Raw genomic sequence first — 24996 nt, 5'->3', positions numbered from 1 at the left:
ACTGAGCCCTGACGAACCCCACTAGAGACAGGCGCCCACTATGATCTAACTCCATTTATCACCACGCTTTGCTGTCTGCTGCTCAATCAATAACGGATCCATTGGTGTACGAGGGGTGATCAGAAAGTAATGACAGTGAAGGTATAATTTTTGACAGAAAGAAGGAAAATCAAAACAATGCTCTACATTCTTTTAAAGTACTCCCCTTCTGCCTTTATACAACGTTCCATCCTTCTTCGCCACTTCATGAAGGAATTGCAGTACTCAGAATCAGGTACGGACCGAAGTTCTGAATTTACCGCTCGCGTCAGGTCTTGGATGAGATGAAATTGCTTCCCAGCGATCGCAGCCTTGATCTTAGGGAACAAACAAAAATCGCTGGGGGCAAGGTCAGGTGAGTAGGGTTGACGGAGGAGAATTGTGATCCCTTGCTGCCAGGTACTGCAGTGACGCGAGCTTTGTCGGTTGCAGCATTGTTGTGGTGAATCAGAAGGCGCGATCGGGCACGGGTGGGTGCGGACTTGGTCTGCTGTTCCAGGACTTGCGGAATGACCTGGTTGGTGTTATACTGGGCAGTGATAGTGGATTGATGGGGCGTCACGTCCACGGAGATTGGTCCTTGGGAATTGAAGAAGATGGTGAAGAGGTGCTTCCATCTGCGAAATATTTCCTTCAAAGTTTGGAGTCGGGTCTCACCCTCGCTCTACCACACCCTGTTGGATTGATTTTCCAGGATGGTGAAGAAGGAATTCCAGCACTCATCTCCTGGACCAACATCCGAGAACCGTTTCGGACCATTCGGCTCAAATTCAGCAAGCCAGAGACGACACACACGCACTCGTTCGCGCTTCTGCTCTTTCGTCAACAAATGGGGGATTCATCGAGCTCACTTCTTCCTCAGCCCTAACGCTTCATGCACAATGTCATGTGCACTCCCATAGCTGACGACAAGCTCTAAGTATAAGAACCGAAGAGTTACGGTTGGATTCTCCTCAATAATGGAGTGCGCACGGGCAGCAAAAAAACAAGAATCCAGCGGGCAACAGTCTCCAGTGATGGAGATCCCGGTTACACTTGCAACAATTCCCCTGGGGTCTCCGTCGCCTTCTTCTCCAGTTTCCAGTGAGTGAAGACGGAGAACCGACAGCACGCCTTATAGAGAAATTCATTGTTGCCGGTCACAAAGCACAACAAAGCCTGACCCAGTCGTACAGTACAACGAGACAAGAGAAGCCAGACCAGCGGTGCCAGAATACGATGCCTCAAACCCTTCAGCTCTCCCACTCAGCACCTAAGCTTCTATTGTAGCGACCACAACTGTTATTACTTCCTGATCACCCCTTGTACTTTACCTGAAATACCTAGTTACTTGCTTTTCTAAGGCAATTTATGATGTGGAACTTGATCAAGAGTTTTCTGAAAATGAATATAAATTACGTCCAATGATGTGTTATGTCATGAACTGAAAATAGGTTTTTATAAACGGTCAGTGGGTTCGACAAGCAGGATCTCTTGATACGGAAGCCATGTTGTGACTCTTTGGTTAATGAGTGGCTGTCGAGGCAACTCATAATTTTGTCTCTAATCATGCTCTCGAGTAGTTTACCTACTACTTAAGTTACTTCTGAAGGCAAACATAATTGATGCCATAATGATGTTGCGCTGCAACACATGATGTGTAAATGTAAGAACATAGCATGTACTGTGTGCCAAATAAATTATTCATATTGTGTCCACTTTATAATTGAGTTCAATGATTTTTAAGAATGAATAGAGAAGGAATATTATAAACTAGTTCATTAATAATGAGCTGCATTTGTTATAAGTTTATAGGTTTTATATCAGAAACAAAAAATACATAATATTTTCTATGAGCATGTTCCTTAGAAAGATTCGAAACCACAGTACGCTGTCTATGAGTGCCCGTTCGGTTCGAATGTGCTGTAAAGGTACGGAGTGGAATTACGGTACTAAATTTTCTCTTTTTAATGAAGTAAGATTAATTAATCGTACTGAGCCCTACCATCTGCAATGCGTTATGGAAAATAAGTCTGCATACATACTTTTGGGTGCTAAGGAAGAACTTTCAGGACAGAAAACTGAATTTATTTTCAAATAATGGGAGTGTGTTAAGAATATGTCTGAATTGAATAAAATAAATATTATCCTATCCCGAGGCGATAAAGAGCACTGTGCTGAATCATTAGATCGTACCTGTAACGAGTTAGGTTATATGAACGATCGGAATGTTGTATTAGTAATCAAAAGGGGATAACTAATGAAAAATATATATATTAAGTAGAGGATGCAGTACATCTGTTTGTGGAGGTGAAGGGTGCTAAGGACATATTCAATCTGCGCGAAAATAGGGAAAGGTGCTATTGTTATAATGAATGTATTTTACGGAAAAGAGCTTTAATAACACATTAACATATTTCAAGTCAATTATGGGGACGTCATCCTATTTCTACAACCAGAAAGGAAACACTATGGACACACCAAAGCTATTTATATGACTGATATAAATATTCATTTTTTTCAGATCAAAAAATAATGGTTCGCTAAACGTATTTAAAAGATTAAAAGCAATTGGAAGAAATCTCAGACAAACGTTGTTTATATAGTTAGAAAGGAACGGCAGGCCAATAAACCTAATCCTATGAACACGTTCAATATACTTTGTTAGCTACTGATTATGTAGACGATAGTAAAAGAAATGGAAAAAAATATCATTGAAAGACTTACTTAAGCCTTTAAACAACCAACGACTGAGACCTGGCGCCCATGCACTACTTGGTGGGCACGGTGCAGGTTTTAAAGGAAACTGCCCATCCATCTCCACTCAACCCAGGGATCGAACCAAGGACCAATCGGTTAAGAGGCGAGGGCACTAACCATTCTATAACGGAACTCCGTGTGTGTGTGTGTGTGTGTGTGTGTGTGTGTGTGTGTGAATTAGTAGCCCACTTGTTTTTTTTTCTTTCTTCAAAGCAGCACTTCACCGTAGCTTCTCTCAGCAGTAACCATGTTTTTAATTTTTTTTAATTTTTTTTAACGCTAGTGCACCTTCACAGCAACACAATATTAAGACCTTAGGTGTCCTGTTGATTCTTATGAAATCCCCTCATGAGGATCTTCAGCCTCAAACGCCGCGCTGGGACACTTATTTTTGTTGGCTGAATGGTCGTCCCCAACTGTAATGTTTCCCTGAATCCGAGACTCCTCACTTCAAAGCTGCAATCTGAAAATTCTCGAAATTCCAGCGCCTCGCCTCCATCCCGCCTCATAGGCGCTCCTCAGACACTTGCCACGGGCAAGGCAATGCAATCAAACAATTTACCGCGAGGAAAGGGAGAAGACCTCACGGCCAACGGGCTGCCGCTGCTCGTGAGTGTAATCCTGCGAGGTGGTTGTGACGGCCTCCATGACGGAGATTATGGCTTAACAGGTTTATTTTTACCGCATAAAGCGAGGCGTTGCGAGGCGGGTGTTGGCGAAGGCATTGGCGACGCGGGTGCTGGCTGCTGCGTCGGCGGCAGCGCGAAGATAAAACGGACCGTGAAAGTTTTAAGGCATTAAACCAACTTTAGTAACTATTAGGCTTTAGCTTTTATCGCCTTAAGGATAATGAGAGGAATAACACCTCCTTAAGTATCACATGAAAAATAAAACTGTAAGGCAGGAAGGGTCTGTGTCGCGAGGGAGAGGAAACGTCAACACAAGACCGTCGCATCGTCCCCTCACCCCTGACCCTCAGTGACTCACCTCCCCATCCCACCTCCACACAACGGAGGGCGGAGGGTCGCCGCCCGCCACGCTGCAGGTGATCTCCCAGGCACCGCCCTCCTGCAGCGGCCCCAACACCCCGTCCGTCACCCGCTGACCCCCGGCCCTCAGGACGGGTGGTTCCGGTGGCACCACCACGTGGAGACTCAGGTGTGTGCGTCGCGACGTGGCTGGCGGAGGACACACGGTGGGAAGTAAACAAACACACACACACACACACACACACACACACACACACACACACGCCTACATACACACACTCCCACACTCCCACACACACACACACACACACACATAAACAGACACACACACACACACATACTCACACACACACACACACACACACACACACACACACACACACACACACACACACACCAGGGGCTCACCTATCCGGAAGTCTACCCTGCAGGTATAGTTGGCCTGGTCGCTGCTCCCCACCGGCTTGATGTGCAGCGCCGGCAGGTGGCCCGGCCGGAAGGTGGCGCGGCCCTGCAGCAGGCAACTCTTGACCAGGTGGCGATCCTCGGCGGCCTGCAGGCGGCCCGGCTGGTTGTCGTAGCTGGAGCAGGAAAGAAAGGCTCAGGATGATGCGATGTGACAAACAAAACAACAATGTAAAAAAAAAGCGATATATTAATGAATTTTATGAGCCATTAATGAAAGAAAAATTATTTCAAATTATCATTTCAGGTTATTTTTTTTCATAATCCACGATACAAAACAAAACTTGTCGACCTCGCTGCTGTCTCTGTTCACGTGAAAGGAATATCAAATAGAGTATGTAAGGGTTTAAAAAATATTGAAAAATTATATGCTTGCCAGTGTTGAAAAGGCAGAGAAGTGAACAGTACAAACATATTTTTGTGTGGTCACTTGCGCGTATGTCACTGCTTATAAATAGAGGAATAAGTGTGTGTGTGTGTGTGTGTGTGTGTGTGTGTGTGTGTGTGTGTGTGTGTGTGTATATACATATATATATATATATATATATATATATATATATATATATATATATATATATATATATATATATATATATATATATATATATATATATATATATATATATATATATATATATATATATATATATATATATATATATATATATATATATATATATATATATATATATATATATATATATATATATATATATATATATATATATATATATATATATATATATATATATGTAGAGAGAGAGAGAGAGAGAGAGAGAGAGAGAGAGAGAGAGAGAGAGAGAATCGCGGTTTAGATCCGCGACACGTTCTTTTATGTTTTATTTTGCATAGGTATGATGACAGGCAGGGTTCTCTGGCTCCTTTGTGCTTCCCGCCCAGGCCTAGCTCCCGGCCCTGAGCGCGCCCACGGGTTGTTGCCTAGGCAACCTGGGCGAGGTGCCAATGCGTGCATTCTTTTTGCGGGTCGCCCGCTGTTTTTACCTGGTCTTTCAGGAGTCACAACTCCACTCTGTGCAGATGCACATTAGTGTTGCATTACTGCAGCTTGTTACGCCTCTGCTTGGTGAGGAAGTTTGTGGCTATTCTTTACCTTGTCTGTACCGAGTCCTGGGCTGGGCGCGCCGCGCTCTCATGGTCGCCCACAGGTTATGCTGCCAGCTGCGCGATGTTTGCCTTCCCTTCCCTTTGTAGTATGTACGTTGCTTGCTACACTGTTTATATTTGCTGTGCTACGTTTTGCACTTGCAAGTTAGCTACGTGGTTGGGAAGTGTTAACTTTATCTGCCTATGGCAGAGTTGTTAGGAGTATTATTTGTATTAAAGTATATATATATATATATATATATATATATATATATATATATATATATATATATATATATATATATATATATATATATATATATATATATTAGTTGTATTTCCCGCGCCAGCAGTGTCTTGCACCTCTGCCTGAGAGGACGGGTCGCCGTGTAGCTCGCCGCCCTTCTCCCCCTGACCGCCGCCTGTTGAGGTCACGGGGGCTCCGTGCTCCTCTCTTCCAGCCTGCCTCTTGGCACCACGCGGTTTCCTCCTCCTGGGGTGTTGTGGATTTCGGGCTTCGCCGATCGGGACACAGCCCGCACCGGGTCTCAGCTTGGGTGTGTCGAGTTCGCGGCGGCCTCGTCCTGAAGGCTGCAGCTATCGCCGACATCACACACCTGAGAGGACCCACGGCAGGAAGGACAAGCTGAAGCCACCTCGAGCAAGGCTGTTGCACGAGCCCCTACTCCTCCCTCCGCACCAAGTTAAGTATCTAGTCCTTAGTGTAGCCAGGTCAGGTTAGTACTTGTGCGAGCACGAGTAACGCTAGGTTCAGCTGGGTGTGTGTGTGTGTGTGTGTGGAGCGATCTGTGTGTTTTTGTTGTTTTTGCTGTCTTTGTTGTAATAAAGTTTGTACATAGTTGTACACACTGTATCAGTAACCCTTTTGCCTGTACGTGTGTGCTTCCAGCCCCGTGAGGAGTAAATAAAAACCCCACGGGTGTGATTTGAGCAGGTAAGTTGTGTGTACACCGTAGTGTGTCTGGCGCGCCGTGGGGATCAAACCCTTGTTGGCTAATTTCGGCCTTTTGAGCACACGGTTGTAATAATCATATTTCTCCCCGTGACAGAGAGAGAGAGAGAGAGAGAGAGAGAGAGAGAGAGAGAGAGAGAGAGAGAGAGAGAGAGAGAGAGAGAGAGAGAGAGAGGAAATGGTGCAAATATGGGCTACCATTTTTTTTTTCCAAATATCTTTGAGTTTTAACGGCGGTTAAAGAAAATTATATTTGCGTTACAAAATATGTTATGTTTATTATACGCTAAGCATGCAACGCCCTTAATAATCATCACAGTTTTCTCTCCAACAACTTTTTTATTCAATTACTCAAAATCACTGTTTGTTATACGGTGGTGCAAATTTGGGCTACCTATATAAAGTATTTCTAATGGTATATTTAAACGGGTTAAAGGTGGAAAAACTAAATGCCACCTTTAATTAATATCTTTTTCATACACAGCCATAAGTAATCAAAGATGAAATAAAACTTATTTCATTTTAGTATTGTAATAAAATGTCTCTGTTTTATTTTATTTGAAAAAAATGTTTGGAAAAAAAACTTTTAACTTGTCATTATATACAACAGTCACACACACATGCATCCATCTCAGCTCCTGCACATTCATTGTGTGCCCACAGTGAACGCATCATACACTGAACCCATAGTTTACCTTTTTTACCACCAGAAAAGTTCCTGTCACAGAAAAGGCAGGCAGCATCTTCATCTCCTGGCTTTTGTGTCCCAACATGCAGGCATTTCCATCTCACTGTCTCACTGTCACCGTCCTGTAAAATACCTGCACCAGGTCCACTGTCTAAATCTTCAGTATATACTTTCCTGCCAACTTGGTTGTATCTCTTTATTGGAGCCTTTTCTTGGGTCTGCTCTTTCTTGAATAAAAAATCTAAAGTCTTCTTCGGTTTCTCCACATTTAATTTCTGTAGAGATTTAGTTAGTGACTTCTTGTAAATGTCATGAACTCCTCATGCCAAGAAATAGCCGAGTGGAAAAATCCGTTTTCCTCTCCAATGGGTCACCTGTACACGTACAGCATGGGCAAGAGTGGGCGGAGCTTATTCAAATAATATTATCGCCTATTGCTGCCAATGCTGAAATATTCGTGGGATGCACGACCCACTATTACTTAGTGCATGGTGCTAGGTTAATAAAAAAATAATAACCCATAGCCGTAAAGGCGTTAGATTAAGTGTTATCCAGAGCAAGCGATGTCAGCTGTGGCGAGTGCTGGCATCTTGACCGCGGGCCGGGGCGAGCAAGAGCGACCCGGGTCGGCGCCGCTACGTTCTTGCTGTGTGTGACCTCGCTCGCCTTGGACATGCTTCGCTACCTCCCGCCCCACGTTTTCATCGTGGTGGTCTTCCTGTCCTGGCAGTATCCACAAGTCACCTCGACTGTGTACTGCAGGCGAGGAAAGCCCTGGTACGTTACGAGAGGCGTGTTGTTGAGGGGTTACGAGAGGCGGCAGGAGGATTTCATCGTGGGCGTGAGACCACGTGGTATCCAGGCGGGCTTCAGGCGCGTCCATCTACGCTCATTATGCTAATCATCACTTAGTACCGTCACTCAGACCACGAGGGTGAGAGACTTCTACCCGTGTGCGTGATTAGTAAGTGAAGGGATACGTAGCAGGTATCACACCCTCTTATGAGTCTGTGTATTACCTCTCCCAATACACTTACTCTCACACACATCACAAATCTGTTTTTTTTTTTTATTTTTTTTATGTAGCACTTCCATATACGGGTGGAGCATAGTTAATCTCTCTCTCTCTCTCTCTCTCTCTCTCTCTCTCTCTCTCTCTCTCTCTCTCTCTCTCTCTCTCTCTCTCTCTCTCTCTCTCTCTCTCTCTCTCTCTCTCTCTCTCTCTCTCTCTCACACACACACACACACACACACACACACACACACAGTGGGCACCATTAACGGAATTTACCCTCACTTGAGGCAGGAGGTTTGTTCGAGAGATTCGCCGACGAAAATAACTTTAAAAATGAGCAGCAGCAACAACAGGAGGATGAGGATGAGGAGGAGGAGGAGGAGGATGAGGAGGAGGAGGCGGAGGAGAAGGAGGCGGAGGTGGGAGAGAAGTAGAAGGAGGAGGAGGCGGAGGAGAAGGAGGCGGAGGCGGGAGAGAAGTAGGAGGAGGAGGAATACATAGCAATACATAGGAAGAACAGACACCAAAGACCTATCGGTCTATGGCGAGGGTGTCTGTTTACTACCGCTACTACTAGTAATCTACGTGTGGTAGAACAGGACAGAATAGATGAAGGCTCCTCCCCACCCACCTCTCCCTCCGGCAACGTGCCGGCAGGAAATAGTTAGAAGAGAACACCATGTACCTTTAAGGAAGAAAGGGACATGAAAATCTTACAGTAAAGAGATAAATAAGAGGAAATTACTACCCTTAACTTACACTACTGGTAACCTAAGCTGTGGGGGAAAATGACTTCATTACATAAGAACATAGAAATACAGGGAGACTGGAAGAGGCCGGGTGGCCTACACAGGGCAGCCCCAGATTTCCCCCTAATACTCACGATGGGTGAGGTGTAGTTTCAGGGGCACAGGTGGAGGCTTGATCCTCGTTTTACCGGCGGTACTAGGCACGGCACCAGTAACCTGTCACCTTACTGCACCCACACCTCACTCCACCTGTCATGCGGACATTAACTGTTGCTTTACTCTATTGTTAACTTACGCTACTTGCAATCTAGGTTGTGGGGGAGAATAATATGGATTTATGCTGAGGTCTTGCTGCAATCTGTCTGAGAACATGCGAAGAAGGGTCAGTATAATCTTATATCCCTGAAGTACTTTCCAATGAAGACTTAAAGCTATTGATACTCTGTGCGCTAACTACTGACTGTGGGAGTCTATTCCAGTGATCGACGACTCTATTATTGAAAAAAACTTCTGCGCGCCAATGAGTTACATCGGGTTCATTTTAACTTCATACCGTTGCTGCGTGTTATTGTGTTGGTGTCTCTCTGAAATAGACTACCTGGGTTAATGTTGTCGAATCCATTAAGGATTTTGAACACTTCAATTAAGTCCCCTCTTATCCTTCACTTTTTTAGGGAAAACATATCTAATCGCTTCAAACGCTCGTCATATGGCAAGTTTCGGAGGGCTGGAATTTGTTTGGTTGCTCGTCGCTGTATCCTTTCTAGCAAAACTTGATCTTTGATATAGTTCGGTGACCATAACTGAACGGCGTATTCTAGGTGTGGTCTTACAAATGCTAAATATAATCTCTTCATAAGTTCGGGTGACTTATAATCAAAGTTTCTTGAGATTAATCCTAACATCATATTGGCTTTTTTACTCGCTGCAGAACATTGATCACTCACTTTAAGATTGTTACTGATAATGACACCAAGATTTTTTTCTTGTTTTACTTCACTGAGCTCATGTCCTTGAATCTGATATTTAAAGTTTGGATTTTTTTCACCTATGTGCATTACTTTATATTTATCTACGTTAAAACTCATTTGCCATATTTCGCTCCAGTCGGCAAGTCTTATTAAGTCTGATTGAATATTTTCGCAACTTTGACTGATCATTACCGTACCTCCTAATTTGGTGTCGTCGGCGAATTTGGCTACTTTTGATAGGATATCAGTTTCTAAGTCGTTCACGTAAATTATGAATAGTGTTGGCCCCAGGACCGAACCTTGGGGCACGCCACTGGTGACGGGTTGCCAATCCGATGCTTCACCATTAAGAACTACACGTTGTTCTCTGTTGGTGAGCCAGTCATGAATCCACGCACATAGATGGTCGTTAATACCGTGGGAACGCAGTTTAGAAATAAGCCTAACGTGAGGAATTTTATCAAACGCTTTCTGAAAATCTAGGTAAATTACGTCATATGGGCTTCGGGCGTCCCAACATGTATAAACATCGTTGAAAAAGGTTAATAGGTTGGTAAGGCAAGACCGATTTCTACGAAATCCGTGCTGACTATCAGTTATCAAATCATTTGTTTCAAGGAAAGTGATCATTTTATCCCTGATTATTTTTTCGAAAAGTTTAATTAGGACAGACGTAAGACTGATGGGACGATAATTACTGGCTTGTTTTTTATCTCCTTTTTTTAAAGATCGGGGTAATATTGTCCTTTTTCCACTCGAGAGGCACACTGGCCTGTGCTAATGACTTGTTGAATATTAATGTTATGGGTAATTCTAGCTGTTGACTACATTCTCTCAACACGCGAGGTGATAAATTGTCGGGGCCCGGAGATTTATTTGGATCTATTTTCTGCAGGTACGCACGCACTTCGCTGATATCAATTTCGGTCAATGCAAGCTTATGTTCTTCAGTGCCTTGAAGAATTTTCTTCGGGGCTTGAATTGATGTCATGTTCTCTTTTGTAAATACGCTACAGAAGGTTGAATTTAGGATCGACGCCATGCCTTTATCATTGCTAATCGTATTGCCACCTAATAGTAGTGGGCCGATATTATTTTTAACAGTTTTTTTGTTTCTTATGTAACTGAAAAATAACCTGGGATTTATCTTAGCATCGAGTGATATTTTCATCTCATATTCGCGTTTCTGTTTTCTGATTTTCCTTTCGCACTTCTCTTGACATTGATGTAATTAGTATGATCCTGTGAATTTTGTGACAGCTTATAATGCTTATACAGTTTTCTCTTTTCGACGATGATTTTTTGTAGGTAATTATTCATCCACAACGGTTTTTGATTATCAGTCCTTCTTGGCTTGAGTGGAATGAATTTATTTACACTCGCAGTGATTTGTGCAGTAAAATGATTGTACATTTCTTGAACGCTGACGTTGTTGAGCAAATGATTCCAATTTACTGAAGCCAGTTCTCTTTTTAGGTCCATAAAATTTGCTTTACTGTAATTAGGTATTCAGAGTGAGTTTGCTCGTGCTTTTGTTTCAATATTTAAAACGCATCTGATAATGCTGTGGTCACTGCTTGCAAATGGTTCGCCGACCTCACAGTCGGTTATGAGGTGGCTGTCGGTCGTGAAGACTAAATCCAGAATTTTATTTCCTCGCGTCGGCGCGGTAACTGTTTGATAAAGAAATGTATCTTGCGTAAAATTTAATAATCTAGTTCCTTCCTTGTCGGCAGATAGTGCAGACCAGTTAACAAAGGGGTTATTAAAGTCGCCGCATATTATTGCATTTCTGTTTCTGATAATTTTATTTATCTCTGCGTAGAGATTTCCATCAATGTCTTCATTTGATTTAGGAGGTCGGTAAATTACGCCCAGAACATACTTTTCATTATTGATCGTTGCTTGTACATACAATGAATCATAAGCCTCTGTTTCGGTTGTGTTAAGCTGAATGACTTCTAAATTACTTATAGCAGATATTATTACACCTCCACCTTTTTTGTGTTGACGACACTTAGGAAACGCGTTGTATCCATTGATAGCTACTTCACTTAACTGGTGCTTGTCACGCGTATTTAACCATGTTTCTGTGATCAAAATGAAGTCGGGTTTTTCAGTAATTGCATGAATTATCAAGTGGCTGCGCTTCTCAATAATGCTACGGGCATTTACATAGAAGATGTTTAATTTATTCGCCGAGTGTGCGCCATATACCAACTGTCGTTTCACTGGAATAGTGCGTCAGACCCGATGATCTACAACTACCTCTACCTCACCACCCACCTGTGTGGCTGTCGACCAGACCGCTACCTCAGTATCCCCCACCTGGGGGTCCGGTGAGCTGACGTCCTCCTCAGCACTACACACCTCTACTTCCTCCCTCACCTGAGAGATGACACTCCTGCCTCCGTTGACTTCACCGTCTGAGTGAATACTCCTCCCAGCCAAGCCGGAAATTTCCACATCTCGTTCCCGCTGCACCTGACTTTTCTTTAACCCTTTCAAAACTTCCTCATCCAACACTCGGCCCAGTCTCGCCTTGCCTACACAATTTAGGTGAAGTCCATCATTAGCAAACAAGCTCCTGTCATGAATAAAATTATCCCAGACGTCCACAAACATGACTCCCTCACGAATACACAAATCCCTGACACGTTCGTTAATCCCAAGCATTCTACTGAGAATGAGGGAACTAACATCATGCCGGGGGAGCAATCCACACACAACTGAACGCCGCCTGCTGTCCCTCAACTTCCCGACAAACTTCCTGTACTTGTCTAGAACCTCCTCTGACCTACCTTTAACTACATTGTTTGTTCCGACCAGGTAAACAAACACTGTCTCCTTTGAGGTAGTGACGACTAAGTCGCCAACCTTCTCAGCTACATGCTCAATTCTACGTCCAGGAAAAACTACATGCCTCCGCCTCGCTCCCTTCCTACAAAACTCCTGGTCGTGCTGTCTAACTAAACTATCACCGACAAGAACGATGCTAGGATCGCTCTCAATTTGGTCTCCTAACACCTGGAACCTGTTCCTCGTCAAGACACCACTGTAACTAACATCTGCTGCTACAGCCTTACTTCCTTTTCTAACCTGCTGGAAGGAATCTAAGGTACCTACCTTCTTCTCTACCTCACCTACTCTATCTTCCAACCTCTCTACCTTTTCAACTACCTTAAACTCACTCTCCCCGACACTAGCTACATCCAATCCTAACACACCCTTCAGAAATTGCACTTTGCTATCTAACGCCTCTAACTTAACACTTACCTTGTGTTCAGTTTCACATAAAAAACATACAGTGTACTCGCCATTTTCCTGGTTGAGGAAGTCCTTCGTGAACTCCCTCCTGCAAGTCAAGCACGGGAACCTCGCTGCTGGCGGCATTTGACCTGACTGCGAACGGGTCGAGAGAGAAAACCACACGTCCGCTCAGTATGGCTGGCAGAATGCGAATGGAGGAGAAGGAGGAGGGGGAGAAGGAGGAGGAGGAGGAGGAGGAGCAGAAGGAGGAGGGAGAACGAGTAGCAGACGATTATTGTCGGTGGTAATGGCAAACGGTCCACCGAGCACGACTGGCCTTCACATTAATTCCGAAGGTGACGATAAAGCTGAGGAAGAAACATGGGAAGTCAGACAACAAAAAGACTATTGGCTCATTAGAAGGTTGTCCGCTATGGTGATTTAAGCTGCTCGGCAGTCACGTTATGCCTACAGAACATCTATTCTGTGGAAAGATTATTCCATTGGCGGATGACCTGGTTTGAGAAGAAACTCCTGCCAATGTCCTGTTTCTAGATTGTTGCTGTATATAATAAAGAGAATGGGTCACAGCACTGACCCTTGCGGCACTCCGTTGGTGGCTTGGAGCCACTAGGAAGACTGTCCATTGAGTAACTCTCGTTGTTTTCTGTCGGTGAGCCAATCTCCACGGTATTAGATTGGCTCCAATACCCGCTGATTGTAGTTTCTTTAGAAGTCGCTTGTGTAGTACTTTGTCGAAGGCTTTTTGAAAATCTAGGTATATAACATCACTTGTGATGAGTTCATCCCAGTTCTTATATACCTTGGAAAAAGTCCAATAAGGTTGTTAAGCACGAGCGCTTGTTTTTTAAACCTGTGTTGGAAATTACATTATTGTCCGTAGAAAACTGACAGGTTTATCTCTTTTAATTTTCTCAAGGATTTTGCCTGCCACTAACGTTAAACTTAGGGTCTATAGTTTAATGCTAGTCTTTTATCTCCTTTTTTTTTTAATCGTTGTTACGTTCGCCATTTCCCAGTCTTCGGGGACCTTGTTTATTTGTATTGATCGGTTAAATATGCTAGTGCGTGGTTAGAGTGTTTGCTGTTTAAGTTCTTTCAATAACCGCGGAGACAAGTTGTCGGGCCCCGTTGACTTGTTCGTGTCAAGCTTGCCCAGATATTTTTTGACATCTTGGCTGGATATTGTCAATTTCCAGAGGTATGATCTTCCTCGGGGGGTTAGGGCCCGTGGGAATGGTTTCGACGTTCTCAGCCGTGAATACGGATATGAAATTACTGTTGAAGATATACTGGCCATGTGATGACCGTCCTGGGTTACCGGTCCGGTCTCACCTGTCAGGATACCAATGTTGGAATTTCCTGTTCTTTTTGTTCTGATGTACCTGAAAAAGAACTGTGGTTAGTCTTGGATTTGCGAGCTATTTGTTTTTTCATTGTTGCGTTTACTACGCATGAGGGTTCGACAGGCTCTGAGGCTTTTTTGGTACCATACAAGGGCTTCGGCCGTGTCATGTAATCTTATTAAACTATGATTCCTTTTTTTTTTAAGTATACCGCCCTTTTGATCTCTGTGGTCATCCATGGTAGATTCAAAGCCCCATTCATTCGTCTGGATTTCACAGGCACTGTTGTCCGCTCTACCTCCAGGAGTTTATCCCTGAAGATGTCCCAAGCATTGTCGATTGTACGGACGTTGAGATTAAGATCAAGTTGGTTTCAGGTAGCATGGGGTAGCAGTTCACGGGCTATATTGAAATTTGCTTTTCTGTAGTCTGGTATTACTGCTGGATTATCAATGAGTTCGTTCCCTTTGCTGACAATGAAACGGATTACGTGGTGATCGGAACCACTTAGTTTATCATCTACTTCACAGTCACATAGGAGGTCAGGGTCGCTTACTAGCACAAAATGGAGTTTGTTGTTTTCTCTCGTCGGTTGAGTTATAACTTGGTGGGAGGTAAGAAGGTAGGGAGGGAGAGCAATAAGGAAGTATGTACGGGTCTGAGGGAATGAGTCTTCTTCCCTCTTTGTCTCCAGTCAATAGGAGGAGGAGGAGGAGAAAGATAAGGAGGAGGAGGAAGTGGGAGGTAAGAAAGTAGAGAGGGAGAGCAATAAGTAAGTACGGGAGACATAAAATTAGCGTAGGCTAAGTAGGAACAGATTGCCTTGGATGATTAGTGATATTTGTGCTAAAAAGAAAGGCGTTGCCGAAGGGCGAACGAGATGGCACAGAGTTGAGAGAGGTAGAGGGATGGAGAGGGAGAGGGACAAGAGGGAAGAGGAGAGTTAACGAGACGCTGAGAAAGGCAATGCGAGGTAAAACGAAATGAAGTTAGGCGAGCGGAAGTGAATACAGGCGAATGGAAGCAAGAAATCGCGGGGTGAAGCAAAACGAGAGAAGGGGAAACTAGGGGAATAATTGGAGATGAAGGGAGGCAGAGAGAGAGAGAGAGAGAGAGAGAGAGAGAGAGAGAGAGAGAGAGAGAGAGAGAGTCGTACATTTATAGACTGATACAGGCAAACAGACAGAAAGTCAGACAGTTGGACCGACAATACGGACTATGGAACATACAAACAGACAAAAGAGGAGAATCAGAACGATATATGAGTCACCTGACAATTACAGTTCATTTTAATGAGTTATATCAAAGATACCGTCTGAAAAAACGAACCATTCAATAAATAGCGAAGAAACATAATGCTGGAACCTTTATCTGCGAGAATAATCCCTTTGTTGCGCGACTAGCATTTACTTTTTGCCGAGGCCGACAACTGAACGGCAACACGCGTGGGACACCACGTGACACAACAGCGACGACCGGGGTAAACGGCAACTGAACGGCGCCACGCGTGGGACACCACGTGACACAACAGCAACCGGGGTAAACGGCAACTGAACGGCGCCACGCGCGGAACATCCAGTGATGTGGCAGCGGCCGGGGTGAACGGCAACTGAACGTAGACACGCGGGGGAAACCACGTAACGCAACAGCGGCCGAGCTGAACGACAACCCGCGGGGGACACCACGTGACGCAAAAACAGCCGGGCTGAACGCCTTGAACGACAACTCGCGGGGAACACCACGTGACGCAAAAACAGCCTGGCTGAACGCCCTGAACGACAACTCGCGGGAAACACCACGTGACGCTGCAGTGGCCGGGCTGAACGCCCTGAACGGCAACTCGCGGGGGACACCACGTGACACAACAGCGGTCAGTCAGTTGTTCTCTCTCTCTCTCTCTCTCTCTCTCTCTCTCTCTCTCTCTCTCTCTCTCTCTGTGTGTGTGTCTATATATATATATATATATATATATATATATATATATATATATATATATATATATATATATATATATATATATATATATATATTATATATATATATAAATATATATATATATATATATATATATATTTTTTTTTTTTTTTTACAGCAAAGGAGACAGTTCAAGGGCACACAAAAAGCAAACATTAATGAAAAAAAAAGCCCGCTACTCACTGTTCCTAAAAGAATCCAAAGAGGTGGCCGAAAGATAGGTCAGTTTTGGGAGGAGAGGTGTCCTGATACCTCCTCTTGAAAGAGTTTAAGTCGTAGGCAGGAGGAAATACAGATGAAGGAAGATTGTTCCAGAGTTTACCAGCGTGAGGGATGAAAGAGTGAAGATGCTGGTTAACTCTTACATAAGGGATCTGGACAGTATAGGGATGAGCATGAGTAGAAAGTAGAGTGCAGCAGGGGCCGCGGGAGGGGGAGGCATGCAGTTAGCAAGTTCAGAAGAGCAGTCAGCGTGGAAATATCGATAGAAGATAGAGAGGCAACATTGCGGCGGACTTTAAGAGGTAGAAGACTATCAGTATGAGGAGGAGAGCTGATGAGACGAAGAACCTTAGCCTCCACTCTGTCCAGAAGAGCTGTGTGAGGAGCCCCCCACACATGAGATGCATACTCCATACGAGGGCAGACAAGGCCCTGTATATCGACAGCCACTGTGCATATATATATATATATATATATATATATATATATATATATATATATATATATATATATATATATATATATATATATATATATATATATATATATATATATATATATATATATATATATATATATATATATATATATATATATATATATATATATATATATATATATATATATATATATATATATATATATATATATATATATATTCTTTACGTTTCTTTCTCCAGCCATAGCTTCTCTTTCTCCGTCCCTGCTCCCCGATTCTCTTTGCTTTTCTTCTTCTCCTCTTCCTCATCCTCTTCCTCCCCTTTGAGGCCTCGCTCTCTTCCCTCCATACGTCCCTGGGTTTGAGGAACTCGAGGGAACAAGGAGGAAGCTTTCAGCCTTTGGCTTTCCCGCCAAAACATGGAGCCACTACATATACTGATGAACAGGAACACGACACACAAAGGATACAAAAACATAACAAACAACAGCAGACCTGCTGGTCCTTACGAGGCTGTTTGTGACAAGCTACACTAACTATCTAATCAAAGATGGAAGATGAAGGACAGCAAAGGCGAAGGCTCCTCCCCACCCCCCATCCCTCCAGCCAAAGCTGGCAGGAAAGGAAAAAGAACCATGCAGCATGGAAAAACTGCATGGGAATTATTTAGGAAAGAGGAAAGAACTACCATTACTGCTACCACTAACCGGCCGATAAAAGCGGACAAGGACACCAGTATTCGAAAGAACTTAACGTTATTACGACAATGAGTAATATCTTAGTTGCTGGTTGGATTCAAAATACTTGTCCAATCTATTCTTGAAGGCCGTAACTGTTGTACTATCAACGACATCACAGTGTAGAGAGTTCCAAATATTAACAACTCGATTGAAGAATTGTATAGCTTCGTGCGACGAGAATCTTTTACCATTTATCTTCAAATTGTGATTTCTTCTTGTTCTATTTGATCGATCAATTGTAAAGTAATCTTCCGCATTAACATCACTGAATCCTTTAAACAATTTAAACACATCTATTAGATCACCTCGCATTCTTCGTTTTGATAGGCTGAATAAATTTACTTCTTTAAGCCTTTGTTCATATGATAATTTTTTTAACCTAGGAATAATCTTTGTTACTCTTCGTTGAACCCGTTCCAACTTTTCTATGTCTTTTCTGTAATAGGGAGACCAAAACTGTACACAGTATTCTAGACGTGGTCGAACCAACGAATTATACAGTTTTAATATTACTTTTTACGATTTATTATTAAAGACTCGTCCGATGAAGCCAACCAATTTGTTTGCAGTTTTAACTACCTCTGAACAATGCTGACCGGGCTTTAAATCGCTTGATATAGTGATTCCAAGATCCTTTTCTTTACTTACTGCAGAAAGTTGTTGGCCATTCATTACGTACCGAACGCGATTGTTATTTTTTCCGATGTGCAACACTTTACATTTGTCAACGTTAAATTTCATTTGCCATTGATTGGCCCAACGTGCAAGTCGATCAAGATCTGATTGTAAAGCTTCTTCGTCGAGTGTCGCAGTTAGTTTACTAGCAATTTTTGTGTCATCAGCAAATTTTGATACTTTGCAAGTTAGCCCATCATCGATATCATTAACATAAATTAAGAAGAGCATGGGGCCAAGCACTGATCCTTGAGGTACGCCGCTTCTGACATCGAGCCAGTTAGATGTAACACCGTTTAGAACTACTCTCTGTTTCTGCTCAGAGAGCCAGTCCACAAGCCAATTGTGAATGTTACCCGAGATACCGTGCGCCAATAGTTTGCTGAGCAATCGTTGGTGGGGGACCTTATCAAATGCCTTTTGAAAATCCAGATATATGATATGCTTTCATCGAACACCTCAAAAATATAATGAAAAAAATCAAGTAAGTTAGTTAAACACGAACGTTTACTACGGAAGCCATGTTGCGAGGGAGAGAAAGGATAAGGATGGAGATGGGAAAAGAACGGAAGGAAGGCGGATGTGGAAAGAAACAGATATATACACAAATGCAGAGGACGGAGGCAGACAGGATCTTTCAAAAGCAAGGAAAAAAGAAAGGAAGACAGATGAAAGTTGCATAAAAGGTTGAATGAAGGAGGATTAGATATGCAAGCCATGATTACGGAGATGGGAGACGGAGAAACATGGAAGCTGATAAAAACACTGCTGGTGAAGGAAGGGAAAGAATAAAGGAGTCGCGTGCCAACGGGTAGAGTAAATGGAAGAGAAAAGACGGATGGAAAGGAAGTGAGTAAAGAAGAAAGAAAGGAAGGAAGGAAAAGAGTAAAGAAGGAAAGACAGACGAATATATAGTATAAAAGAAGCAAGGATGACAAATATGCAAACTATGATAATAGAAATGGAAGAAAACTGAGGAAGTTGGAAAGAGCAATTTTACAATGTATTTGACAGAAAAAAATGAAGTCTAGTGCAGGGAGGAAGAGGAGGAAGAGGAGGAGGGAAATTCGTAAACTAAATCGGGAGGAAGAAAATAATACATGAATGGAAAAAGTGAATGGAGAGAGAGAAAAAAATGAGGGAAAAACGGATTATAGAGTGAATAAATGAATTAACGAATGAATGAAGAAATGGAGGGATATTGGATGGAAAAGAGTATGTGAGGAAAGTAGATAGTAGAGAAGGTGCGAAAGAAAGGAATGAATGGAGCGAATGAACGAAGAAAAGAAGGACGGATGGAGGGAAGGACGAAGGAAAAGTAGTATATGGAAAGAGAGAGCAGAAGACAGGAGATTAATAATGGAATGAAAAGCGAAAGGAAATAAAGAAAGTGATATTACATGAGGAAAGAAGAAAAGGAGTAATCCAGGAAAAAAAGAAGAGAAGGAAGAAAAGGAGATGATCAAGGAAGAAGAAAGGAAGGAAGGAAGCAGTAAGTGTTAGGAGAGAAAGAAAGGGAGAAGGAAGGGAGGAAGAAGACCATCCAACCACGCCGATCTTCGTTTGGTAAGTCAGCAGGAAATCGCGGTTTGGTCAGCAGGGGATTGAGATAGTCCATTGTGATTGAACATTGTGATTATGTCACGGCATCTCCCTTTACACCCTCTCCCTTACACCTCTCAATGCCCCTTTCCTCTCCTTCCCTTCCCGCTTTATCCCTCCCACTTGGCTTGTTTCTCCACCTACCCCTCCTCCTCAGTTTTTTCTCTTGTTCGTCTTCTTCCGCCTCCTCCTCCTCCTTCTCTCATTATTCATTTTTCCATCTGTATCCCCTTCTTTGTCCCCGTCACTGCTCCTCCTCCCCTCTCCTTCATTTCATTCTTTACCTAACTTCATCCCCCTCCCACCTGTTTTATTCTTCCACTTATCTTTCTCCTCCTCTGTCTTTTCTCGTTCATATCCATCCCCTTCTTCCTCCGCTCCTGATCCTTTTCCTCTCTTTCTCATAACCCCTACCCCACGTTCTCCTTCTCCCGCTCTTCCTGGTCCTCTTTTCCCCTCCTCTCCTCCTCCTCTCTCTCTTCCTCCTCCTCCTCCTCAGCGCCGCGCCACGAAGATGATACCATCATTGAGGACGAAGCCCTATGAAGATCGACTCGAGCGACTCAACCTCTTCACGTTGGAAAAGAGACGCCTGCGGGGAGACATGATATAAGTCTTTAAGTACCTGAACAAGCTCAGCAACGTTGATCACTCCAAACTCTTCACGCTACAAACTAACCTGAGAACAAGAAACAACGGAAAATCAATTCAAGCAAAGCGATGCAATACCGACATCGGCAGGAGTTATTTCTCGAATAGAGTTGTTCGCTACTGGAACAGCCTTCCTGCAGAAGTGGTTAGCGCAGAGACCATCAACTCCTTCAAGAAACGCATTGATCGCCACTTTGCTGCATCGGGAGTGAACTGAACGTTTCCAAGAGTAGATACACAAGTGCTTTAATCCTTCCCTGCAAGCCACTCCTATGGCAAACGGATTGATTAAATCACTGAGCGCAGGCAGCCTAGTAAAGAGCCAACAGGCTTTCTGCTGCCTGTTAGTCCATGCTCCCATGTTTCCTTCTCCCACTGCTGCTATTCCTTCTGACACCAAGAGGCAAATATAGATTAGGAGCAATGCGTGGGTGGGCTGAAGGGAAAAATATGAATCACGTCGAGCGAAGGAGCGGAACTGGCGTCGCTGAGAGGAAGGGAAGGAAAGATGGGAGGAGAAGGGACGCGAAAATGATGGGAGGAAACGACGGTGAATAGTCGGCCTCCAGCAAAGGGAGGAACATGAAGGAACTTATATTAAAACATCGACCTTCCCCCCCTCTTTTACTCTCCTTTATATGTTACTTCTATAAATCAGTTCTTACTATTGTTATTGTTGTTTTCATTCCTCCTCCTCCTCCTCCTTTTTTTGTTTTTCATCTATTTTCTTCTTTTTCTTCTTTTCCTTTTTCTTTTTTGTGTCTTCTTAATTTTCTTGTTTTTCTCCACCTCCTCCTTTTCATCCGCCTTTATATTCTTCCTCTTTTTTTATTCTTTTTACTGTTGTTATTGCAGTTTTCATTCCTCCTCCTCCTCCTCCTCCTTATTTTGTTTTCCATCTATTTTCTTCTTTTCCTTTTTCTTTTTTGTCTTCTTAATTTTCTAGTTTTTCTCCACCTCCTCCTTTTCATCCGCCTTTATATTCTTCCTCTTTTTTTATTATTTTTACTGTTGTTATTGCTGTTTTAATTCCTCCTCCTCCTCCTCCTGCTCCTCCTCCTCCACTTTAATTCCTTTCCCCGTCGTTTCTCTTGGCCAAGGTTAGGCAAGCTTTATTCATGAACACAGAACTCGTATTCTTATGCATGCAAATACAAACACACACACATACATACAAAAATACGCACACACACATACACACCCAAATGCTTGGCTCCGTGAACGAAAACACATCAAATATATGAAAGAGAATACGAGAGGGAAACTTTCAGTGACGAAGTAGTAATAAGAGAAAGAACCAGTAATAGGAGAATAGAAGAGACAGAATTATATGGACAGTAAATGCAGATGAGATCAAATTCATAAAAGGAGTGAACAACAAAAAATCACAAACGATCATTAACTGGAGGAAAAGGAATCAGCCAGCGAAACATAGATGAAAACATGATATACACAAGGTAGAAATCATTAATGATAAAAATACGATTAAAAAGGGGATGCACAGGAGAAAAGTAGAAGAACGACGAAAGAAAATAAGAAATACAAAAAATAACATAGAGGGGCACGGGATGCATAAAGAAAGGGAGGAGGAGGAGGAGGAGGAGGAGGAGGAGCTTACGTATAAGAATGAAGATGAAGGTTCGGTGAAGAAGAACAAGGAGAAGGGAGACTACGGAGCATAAGACTGGGATTGAGGAGGGCAGGATCAAGGGAAGGAGGAGGAGAAGGAAAAGGAAGAGGGGGAAAATGAGGGGTAAAGAAAAAGGAGGCAAATAGGAGGAAAGAGAAAAGGGGAGGAAGAGGGAGAACTGAACTTGCTAGGGCTGAGGAGGCCGGGAACCACACCAGTGATCCATCTGAAGGCAGCGACAAAGACACCAAAAGGATCTCAAGGACACACACACGTCCTACGACCACCCGAGGGGCATCCCAGGACTCCCCTCGACGGAGATTGCCTCCAAAGTGTGTCTTTAAGCGTCCTTCATCTCTCTCTCTCTCTCTCTCTCTCTCTCTCTCTCTCTCTCTCTCTCTCTCTCTCTCTCTCTCTCTCTCTCTCTCTCTCTCTCTCTCTCTCCCTTCCTGTCTCGGAGAATATAACATATTTGAATATCTACATAGACAGGAACTGTAATATGTGCTATCAGGTCAGCCAGATAGTGTGTGTGTGTGTGTGTGTGTGTGTGTGTGTGTGTGTGTGTGTATAAGTACTCATGTTATAATGCAGTTCTCGTTCGTTTATCTACATGAAAATATTTTACATAACTTTTCCGTGGGGGTATGAATTTCAATCAGACACACACACACACACACACACACACACACACACACACACACACACACATGGGCGCGCGAGCGCGAATAAGCTACATAGGCAAAAGGTACCGAATAAGCACACACAAACAATCTGACAAACTGACACAGACAGAGAGACAGACAGAAAGACAAACAGACACAGGATCAAAATAAGCACCGCATCAGCACACAACCATCCTCCCCTTCTGCAGCAACAGAAACGAAGATAACCTTCAGGAAGCCACGGAAGGACACACAACCCCGCCGCCTGGAGCAGGGCCCAGGTGCAGGTAACAGGAAAAAATGGATAATGAACCCAGGAATAAATAGGGAGATTAAACCGAGACCCGCAGAGGCTGAGGCGGCGGCGGAGGGTAAGGAGGAAAAGGGAGTGAGAGAGGGGATGGGACGACGACGAGCACGAGCAGGAAAATGAGGGGGAAGAGAAGGAGGAGGAGGAGGAGGAGGAGGAGGAGGAACACAGAGGAACACAAAGGAAGAACAAACAACAGCAGACCTGCTGGTCCTTACGAGGTTGTTTGTGACAAGCTACACTAACTATCTAATCAAAGGTGGAAGATGAAGGACAGTAAAGGCGAAGGCTCCTCCCCACCCCCCCATCCCTCCAGCCAAAGCTGGCAGGAAAGGAAAAAGAACCATGCAGCATGGAAAAACTGCATGGAATTTATGTAGGAAAGAGGAAAGAACTACCATTACTGCTACCAATAACCGGGCAATAAAAGCGGACAAGGACACCAGTATTCGAAAGAACTTAACGTTATTACGACAATGAGTAATATCTTAGTTGCTGGTTGGATTCAAAATACTTGTCTAATCTATTCTTGAAGGCCGTAACTGTTGTACTATCAACGACATCACAAGGTAGAGAGTTCCAAACATTAACAACTCGATTGAAGAAGAAGTGTTTAGCTTCGTGCGACGAGAATCTTTTACCACTTATCTTCAAATTGTGATTTCTTCTTGTTCTATTTGATCGATCAATTGTAAAGTAATCTTCCGCATTAATATCACTGAATCCTTTGAACATTTTAAGCACTTCTATTAGATCGCCTCGCATTCTTCGTTTTGATAGGCTGAATAAATTTACTTCTTTAAGCCTTTGTTCATATGACAAATTTCTCAACCTAGGAATCATCTTTGTTACTCTTCGTTGGACCCGTTCCAACTTTTCTATGTCTTTTCTGTAGTAGGGAGACCAAAACTGTACACAGTACTCTAGACGGGGTCGAACCAACGAATTATACAGTTTTAATATTACTTTTTCCGATTTATTATTAAAGACTCGTCCGATGAAGCCAACCAATTTGTTTGCAGTTTTAACTACCTCTGAACAATGCTGACCGGGCTTTAAATCGCTTGATATAGTGATTCCAAGATCCTTTTCTTTACTTACTGCAGAAAGTTGTTGGCCATTCATTACGTACCGAACGCGATTGTTATTTTTTCCGATGTGCAACACTTTACATTTCTCAACGTTAAATTTCATTTGCCATTGATTGGCCCAACGTGCAAGTCGATCTATATCTGATTGTAAAGCTTCTTCGTCGAGTATCGCAGTTACCTTACTAGCAATTTTTGTGTCGTCAGCAAATTTTGATACTTTGCAAATGAGCCCATCATCGATATCATTAACATAAATTAAGAAGAGCATGGGGCCAAGCACTGATCCTTGAGGTACGCCGCTTTTGACATCGAGCCAGTTAGATGTAACACCGTTTAGAACTACTCTCTGTTTCCGCTCAGAGAGCCAGTCCGCAAGCCAATTGTGAATGTTACCCGAGATACCGTGCGCCAGTAGTTTGCTGAGCAATCGTTGGTGGGGGACCTTATTAAATGCCTTTTGAAAATCCAGATATATGATATCTACTGATCTGCTTTCATCGAACACCTCAAAAATATAGTGAAAAAAATCATGTAAGTTAGTCAAACACGAACGTTTACTACGGAAGCCATGTTGCGAATTATTTATTATATTATTTTCTTCGAAGAATTTCACCATATTGTCGCGAATGATAGTCTCCATTAACTTACA

General features: G+C 43.1%; 1 protein-coding gene across 1 annotated transcript in view; it reads right to left on the bottom strand.

Moving 5' to 3' along the window:
* LOC126995284 (nectin-1-like) overlaps positions 1–24996 on the bottom strand; it is a 185402-nt gene that overhangs the window by 55622 nt on the left and 104784 nt on the right. The window contains exons 3-4 of the mRNA XM_050854773.1: positions 4176–4348; positions 3766–3956 (exon numbers count right to left, since the gene is read on the bottom strand). Coding sequence (XP_050710730.1) covers positions 3766–3956; positions 4176–4348 — 364 coding nt within the window. The remainder of the gene's footprint in view (positions 1–3765; positions 3957–4175; positions 4349–24996) is intronic.

The sequence above is a fragment of the Eriocheir sinensis genome, chromosome 7, assembly GCF_024679095.1.
Source record: "Eriocheir sinensis breed Jianghai 21 chromosome 7, ASM2467909v1, whole genome shotgun sequence".
Taxonomy (NCBI): Eukaryota; Metazoa; Arthropoda; class Malacostraca; order Decapoda; family Varunidae; genus Eriocheir; species Eriocheir sinensis.
Note: the sequence above shows the minus strand (reverse complement) of the source record. Positions and strands in the feature narration are given on the sequence as shown.